Source organism: Canis lupus, chromosome 4 (genome assembly GCF_011100685.1).
Source record: "Canis lupus familiaris isolate Mischka breed German Shepherd chromosome 4, alternate assembly UU_Cfam_GSD_1.0, whole genome shotgun sequence".
In the NCBI taxonomy this organism is placed as follows: domain Eukaryota; kingdom Metazoa; phylum Chordata; class Mammalia; order Carnivora; family Canidae; genus Canis; species Canis lupus.
This window is the reverse complement of record NC_049225.1, coordinates 37431256-37439232: the sequence shown is the minus strand read 5'-3', so window position 1 is coordinate 37439232 and position 7977 is coordinate 37431256. Positions and strand designations below refer to the sequence as shown.

Sequence of the window (7977 nt, the reverse complement as noted above, 5' to 3'; positions counted from 1 at the left end):
CTCCCCGGCTGCGGGCTCCGCGCGGCGGCTGGCTCGGTGCGCGGCGCGGCTGGCGCTGCGCTCCGCCCCGGCTGCATTGCCGTGCTCCGGTGCCCAGGGGAGCCACGCGCCGCGCGCGCCCCGCAGCCGGCCGCCCCGAGGCAGCGCAGTCCGCTGGCATGGGCCCCGGCGGCGCCCCGGGCCGGGCTCTGGGCTGAGGCGCTGAAAGCCGCCCTCCCGCCTGTGGGGCCCCCGCCCGCCCGCGGCCATGGCCGTCCGGCCCGGCCTGTGGCCAGCGCTCCTGGGCATAGCCCTCGCCTCCTGGCTCCACCGCTCGGGTGAGTCACGCGCGCGCTCTGGGGAGGTTTGCGGGGGACTGTGCGCGCGAACGCTCGCCGCCCCGGGGGTCCCTGACCCGCTCTGCCGGACCCGGCTGGAGCCCCCCGAGGCCAAACTTTGCGAGGCGGGACGCGGGGGCGGCCCCTCGCTGCTGCTTAGCTTCCCCGCGCGCTTCCCCGGAAGCCTGGGTTCTGCCAAGCGCTGGAGCAGCTGTCAGCGCGCGGGGCTGGGGAGTGTAAACGCTCCACGCCTCCGGGCGGGGGAAGTTTGCAGGTTGCCCGGCCCCAGAGCAGAATCGAGGGTTTGGATCGAAGCCCGGGGAGCCTGACTTTGAGGGTCACAGATTAGCGGATTTTGACCACATTCCAGTGCCCAGGAAAATGAGGAGGGGGTTTAAGATACCTCTTACCGGTAGCAGCGGACCCAAACAGCTACTCACGATTCCCACTGGGCACCTGGCCTCTGCCCACGTCCAGAACACAGTGTCCTCCCCTGTCCCCGCCACACGCTCGCACAGGCACACACAGGCGTGGAGACGCATACAGCCGACCCCGGCCCCTGCAAGCCGCACAATCAAGGGCCCGTGGCCCCTGGCCAGGGCCGTGGCTCCCAGCTTCCTTAGTGCGTGGGGGGGCCAGAGTTGTGTAAGGTGGCACCGCTGCTGCTTTCCCTTCTCCCTTTCATTGCACCGCCCTTCCTCCTCCCTTCATGTCCCGTTGGCCACCCTAACCTGCTTGGTAACTAGGCTCTCAGCCCACCTCCCTTGGGGTGGGGGGAGTTCCCCTGCATCCTTTGTCTGCTCTCCCTGAGCTTACACCTAGGCTGAGTTGTTAGGGCGTCCTGATCTCTCCTGGCTGCATCCATTCACTTAACAGAGCTGAGCTTATGTGTGTATTGGGATGGGGGGTCATTTGTGTGATTAAGGGGGCATGGGGTTCACCTCAACAATTCTTGATTCTTGCTACCCAGAGAACCTGGGGGATGCCTCCCAGCATGGCCAGGCCATTGTTAATCCTAGAGGTCAGAAGGGAGCGTTGGGGTTCCTGAGATGCAAAGCCAGACTGATTGGAGATCTATGAGTGAGAGCTGAGACCAGCCTGATGATTGAGGCTGATGGCTGTTTCTTTAAAGGGTCTCTGCGTAGCGCATCCTGCACCCATTCTGCTTAGCTGCCCTCCTCACTCTGCCCCCTCAGTCCTCCCTCTACTCTACCCTGTTTTCCAACATCCCATCGTCCCCCCCCAAACCCTCACTTTAACAAGCCCTTCTGCCCCATAACCTCCCTTTTTAATCCTGACTGAGCTGGGAGGCTGCACTGCTGCTGGGTGTGTGTTCACAATGCACACATAGCCATGTTAGGGTTCTGTGTGCAACCTTCAGGGGGTGTAGGGTTGGAGAGCCGATCATGGTGAGCTGGGGGTGTTCATGCTCCTCACACAGGAGAGGTGTTGCCAGATACCAAGTAGGTACCCAGGCAATGTTTACTGAATCGGCTGTGTGGTCATATCTGCATGTTGCCCACATTGAGCACGTGTGAGGGCTGTGGGTTGGCATGTGTGCCCTGGCTGCGATGGGGGCTGGCAGTGTGTGCAGCATCGGTATGTGTGTGGCCAGATGAGCTTGTGTGACAGCCGGCCTGCTGCACGTGTGTGTTGGTTGTGAGCAGTTGCACACAGGTGAGCATGTGTGGATAAGGGAGTGATGGGTACTGATGAGTCTGGGTGCCACAACCTGGAGGGTGTTACATGGATTCCTTGGAAGGTCATAAAGTAGGGGAACTGCCTCCCTGGCTGGTGGGGCACCTGTTGGGGTCTGGTCCAAGGTTGCCCAGGGAGCTGGCAGGTGGGCACCAGTGCCGCAGAGCTACCCTGGAGCAGAGGCTGCCTCTGGGCATCAGCTCCCAGGCCTGTGGGAGGAGCCTTTGAAGGACAGGCAGGGGCCATTCTTCTTATCTGGGGCCCCTTACTGCTGTCTGCCAGAGGCTCTGGGCACACATGCCCAGGCAGCCTGGCCCTGAGATGACCCCAGCTTCTCCCACACCTCCTCCCACACCACCCATCATCTCCTCAGCAACAGCAGCCAGTGAAAAATATGTGTGTGAGTGGCTGAAGGAGGGACGGCCAGTTGGGTGACAAGGGGCGCCAGGGGCAGTGGGATTGCCGTGTCCTGCTCCCCAGGCCAAGAGCCCACCCTCTGTCAGCGCCTCACACAAAAGCCCGTCCCTTTAGCACACTCACCCCCTATGGGTCCCTGCACACAGGGACCCCACTCTCACCTGTCACACCCCTGTCTCCCCACCCTGGTGAGCCACTCACACCTGTTGGTTGCCCTGTCACATAGATATCTGCACTCCTGGGGGGAGGGGCCCATGAGGAGCTGGCTTTTCTGGAAGGTGGTGCTAAGGGGCACTGAGCTTTGGTATTATCCATCCTGACCCTAGCAATCTGCCCTGGTGGTCTCTTCCTCAGGGCCCTCCCCCATCCTCAGAGCTGGGCCTGGACTCCCCTGTCCACCCCTCACCCCCAGACTAGGGCAGCTGGTTAGGAGGAGGGTGTCTTAATTCTCTAGGGCTAAGAGATAGCCCGCTCTCATTTTGACTTGGGGATGGGGTGGGCTCTACTGCAGGGCCCCCCAGGTATCCCCAGGAGAGGGCTGCTCCTCTGGCCCGCCTGTTTCCCTTTCTCCGTGTTGCGGGGGAGCTGAGGACGGGCATTGATCCAGGTAGCAAACCCCCAACTACGAGCCACTGGCAGGTTCCTTCAAGCAGTCAACTTTGGCCTCAGCCAGGGGCCAGGAGTCTCTCCTGTGTTACATACCTTCGTCCTGCCTGGTGCTCCCTGGTCTCCAGACATGCAGGGTCAAGCCACATAGTCTCAAAGGCAGGAACAGCCTCCAGCCTGGGGTGGGGGTGGGGGGACCCCTTCTCCACACAGAGGCCACAGTGTTGGGTTTGGCTGCTGCCGGGGAGCACATTTGTCCACATGCATGTACACCTGAGTCTGCTCTATCCAAGCCAGCCCTCTCCTGCCACCCTTCCTCGCCTGCCCCCTCCCCCTAGTCCTCCAGCCTGGGGCTGGAAACCTGCAGTCTCTCCCAGGCTCTCTCTTCTCCTTCACGCTTCATGTCTAATCTGTCACCGAGTCCTCCAGCTCTGTGCTACTTGTGACATTGCTCATGTCCCTGTCTTCCTTTGTCACCACTCCTGTCCCCCAGCCCCTTTCTCCCTCACCTTTCCCACCTGGACCAGTGCAGTGGCCACCCCCACTTATCCTCTCTCTGGGGTTCCTCTGCTTTGATTAATGTCCCTGGTATCCTGGCTGGAACTTCCCTAGAAAGCCTGTGGCTCCCCAGTGCCTAAAGGTAGAGTCCAACCCTGAGCCTGGGGACACTTAGGGAAACACCTGCATAACCACGCACGAGTAGGCTGTTCCACTGGGACTTGGCTTTAACTGCTGGTGGGCTGGGCATCCACACCCCCAGACGAGCTCTGGCTTCTGCACCATAGCTCCCTTGCCTTGCAGACACTGGTGCCCCTGGCCCTGCCAGCCACACTCCCCACCCTGTAGCCAACACCTTCTGCTGTGTCCAGACCTAGGCCAAGCCCCCCGCTGCTGCCAGTCTCAACTGTTGTGCTTATCTCAGCTCCCAGCTTCAATCCTGCTCCCTCCAAGAGGCCTCCCCAACTCCTCCCAGGGCCCATGTAGGGACCATGGCACATGAGCTTTGAGTGGCCTACAGGACAGATTCCTCAGCCCTGGAGAGGCATATGGGGCCTGGGCAACTGCCAGAGGCTTCTGGCCTGAGATGTCTACCTATTCGCTCGTGCCGGTGCTTCCTATGAGTATTGCCTCTGTCTGCAGCACTGTGACCCTGTTCTTGGTCCCTAATGTGTTCCAGGTCATGATCAGTCAAGTGCTCATTTTTTTCCTCTTTTTTCCCTCCACTTGTGTTTGGGCTCTATGGCGTGGTAGGGAGAGCTGCTACGGCTAGGGAGGGCAGAGAAGTTGACTCTGCTCCCCTTGGCAGCCGTCCCCATCCCTGTCCCTGAACACAGACTGCTTCACTCTGGGGAGGCTGGAAATGGCTCTTGTCCAAGGTAGGAATGAGCAAGTTAAAGCCCCACCATGGGCTGGCTGTGCCTTGGGCCCTCACACAGATGGCAAACCAACTCACGTGATCATACATGTCTGTGGGTTCTTCATACAGGTTGTGTGCCCAGGTCTACTGAGCAGGAACCTCCCTGCTCATCCCCACCTGTCCCAGGCATAGATGTTCCCAGATGAGGGTCTTCTCATGCAAATAATGTCATTCTGGGCCCCAGCCCTGTAGACTCAAGCCCTTGGAAGGTGGGGTTGAGCGGCATGGAGCCATGATTGCCCATCCTGTCCCTGACAGTCTGTCCCAGTAGCCTCTTTCTTGGGCCCCATCCCTATCCTCAGGAATGGATTTGACACCAAGACTCGGGCTGCTCTGTGCAGAACCTATTGGGACTTTTGGTTCCTGAGGCCAAGCACCAGGAAAGTCTAGTGCCTGAGCCCCAACCATCATCACCCAAATGGCAACTCAGCTTTTTGTGACCAATTTCCCTTCACTCCTCTTGTCTGCTCCCACAGGAATGGCATTGACAGACAGGTCCTCCTACCTTCTGGAGAGCCTTAACCTCCTCTTCCTGTCAGGTAGTGTAGAAAGGGCAGGGGCTTTGAAGACAAATGTGCCTGGGTTTCAGTCTAAGCCACCTGACCTTAGGTAACTTTTATTCCCCAGCCCATTCCCACATCTTTAATGGGGTTGTTTCTGTTTCCTGAGGTCATAGTAATGAGATGATGGGTAAAATAGAGTGCCTCAGGATGGAGCTCAACATGGAGCAGACAGCTATGGCTGTTTATCTCTTTCTGCATTTTTGCTGGCATTGTAGGCATGAGTTAGGACAGAGCTAGTCTTGAGGTGATCAGGGCCCAAGCCCAGAAATAAGAGAAAAAAGCATTTGTTGCTGCTCCAGCCCCAGGCAGGAGTCCCAGAAAGGAGTCATGCTTTTATTTGGGAGAAGTAACTGCCCCCCCTCCCCCCCTTTCTTTGCCCTTCCAATCTGTACACATATCACCCCTGCAGAGACTTGGGGCTGACTCAGACACCAAATCCTCTAGTGTGTGAAGAACTCTGTTTGGGGTTCTACGAAGATGATGATTTGGGTTCAGCTTGTCCTGGAACCATGTGCTGATGATCAGCTCTGATGTCAGAACATGGCAGCAAAAGCAGTGGGGGCCCTGGATGGGACTAAATTCTAGTCCCAGCTCTGTCATTTGATTGCTTTGTGATCTTGGACAAGACACTTAACCTCTCTGGGCTATCTGCCTCTTTGTAGACTAAGCATTGGACTTGATGACTCTATTGGAGCAGAGGCTAGTGCTCAGGGAGGTGCCTTGGGAGCCTGGAGTGAACTGTGCACTCAGCAGCAGGTTCCCCCAGAAACCACTTACACCTGACCAGCACCCACCGAAGCCCCCAACCACCCCAGCGGTAGCTGCTTGCATTGCTTGGAGCCAGGTGGCAGCTGTGGCAGGGCTGAAGGTGGCTGTGAAGCAGAGGGAATTGTGAGTTCCAGCACCTGAGTCAGGAAATAAGGCCCTGCTTTAGCTGGTAAACACTCACAATGGCAAAACCAGGTTCTTCTTAGGACCCCCAGAAGATCAGTGTGCCAGTGCCTGAGGCCCACCCTCTTCCTAGGCACTGATGTCAGATGGCACAGCAGTGTTTGGCCCTTCGGAGCCAGAACCCTAGGCACGTTGAGGAGGTGATGGAATGGTTGAGCCAGCAAGTTCCAGAGTCTGGGTTCGGACCAGGACTTGGACTAGGGTGAGGCCAGGGAGGTGCTCAGGGTGCAGAAATTAAGTTGTGCAAGTGCAGAATCAGCCTCCTTAAACTTTGTGCCCTTGGCACTCCCTGTACCCCACCCTTGGGTATCTGGCCATCAAGCTGGCCGTCAAGCTTTTCCCTGTACTTCAGTTTTCTTGTCTGTAAAATAGAGTGATGAAAGGACCTGGTGCACAGGGTTGTTGTGTGGATTAGGTGGACAAATGTATGTCATTGTGTGTCACAGTCCTGGCACACAGTAGGACTCAATAAATGTGAGCAATTGACCATGATGGATATGGCAGAGGGCACTGTTTTGTCCTCACTTGGGCGGAGTCCTTGGTACCATCTTTGCAGAAGAGGGTGCAGCTGGGGGCCCAGGTGGGAGGGCAGAGCCTGAGGGGAAGCTTGCCTTTTGGCGGGTGTGTTTTCTGTCTCTTTTGCCCCACCCCCACCCCCTCCTTCCCGTCTCCAGGTGTAGTTGTAGACAAGCCCATCCCAGCCCTGTTTGAGATGGGGAAGAGGGAGAGACTCGGAAATCTGGAGAGGCCTGAGTGGCAGCTGCTTATCCTCAGGGCAGGCCACAAAGGGGCAGGTTTTAGGTCCCACTTAGATGGGGGAGGGGCTCCTGAAGAGAGCACCAAGGGCCAGTGCCCCATGGGTGAGTCCCCCAGAGCTAGGACCCTCCCCACACCTGGGTGTCAGAGCTCTGTCCATCTGGAAGGCTCAGGGTCACCTTGAGCTCCAGGCAAATATGTGGCTGAGATTTGGGGAGGGGAGTCAGTCACAGCCAGGCTACAAGCCGAGCTACAAGTGCAGGGCCCTTGGGTAGGGATCTCTGACCCTGGATCCCATCTCTGACCTGTATTCCGCCGCCCAGCCTGGAGGGCAGGTGGGACCCCACCCGCCCACTGCCCCACCCCAGAACATCCTGCAGAGAGCCCGCAGGGAGGACACCTGGAGGGAGACCCTCCCCCTCCTGAGGCCGAGAACAGATGGAGTTGAGGGGCTGCTGTGCCCCTCCTCCGCATCTTTCCAACCCTCTCTCTGCTCCCCAATAAAGGATGCCAGGAGCCAGGAGCGGGCAGGGGCAGGTAGGAGTGCTCCTTAGCGTCCCCGCGGGAGGAGAGCCTGCCCTGCTTCCAAAACGCCTCCTCACTCCGCGGCCGGTGGTTCGGGGAGCCTGCGGGCAGCTGGCCGCGGCGGGGGCCCCAGCTAGAGGCGGGCCCCGGCCCTGGGCACGTTAGCCCCGCGGGGCCCTAGCGCCGAGCCAGTGGGAGCCCGGCCCAGGGGTTGGCGGTGAGCCGGCTCGCCCGCCGGGGCCCGTGAAGGCGGCGCGGCGCGGGGCAGGGCCGGGCAGGGCCGGGATCCCCCGCCCGCCGCCGCCCGCAGGATTAGCGGCTCTTTGTTCGGAGCCTGTTGACAAGTCCCCGGCTGAGGCTGAGCGCCCGGCTGCCCGCTGCCGGGGAGGAGAGCGCCGCCGCGGAGCACCGCCCGGAGGCCGGGGGCTGGGGCTTCGAGGGCGCCGCTGCCCGCGGTCCCATTTTACGGATGCGGGAGGGTACGTTTTCCTGCAGCCGGGAGTTCCGAGGCCGGTCTTTCATTCCAGAACATCCTGCTTCTGCGAGGAGGAGCCTTCAGCGGCTATAGACTGCTACACTGTTTATTCTTAATTAACTTAGTGATGGTAGTAATCATGGCCCATGCTGGGCTCTGCCTGCATCATCTGATCAGAACCTCAGGACAACCCACAAGATAGGTGAAGTTAGTCCCATTTATTAGATGAGGACGCTGAGGCTCGGAGATGTA

At 59.3% G+C, this 7977-nt stretch overlaps 1 protein-coding gene across 2 annotated transcripts in view; it reads left to right on the top strand.

Moving 5' to 3' along the window:
* The first annotated feature begins 203 nt into the window (after positions 1 to 203).
* The window catches only part of UNC5A (unc-5 netrin receptor A), a 61955-nt gene continuing 54181 nt past the window's right edge, over positions 204 to 7977 (top strand). For both annotated transcript variants that reach the window (XM_038534676.1, XM_038534675.1), the window contains exon 1: positions 204 to 317. In XM_038534676.1, coding sequence (XP_038390604.1) covers positions 248 to 317 — 70 coding nt within the window. In that variant the 5' untranslated portion in view covers positions 204 to 247. The remainder of the gene's footprint in view (positions 318 to 7977) is intronic.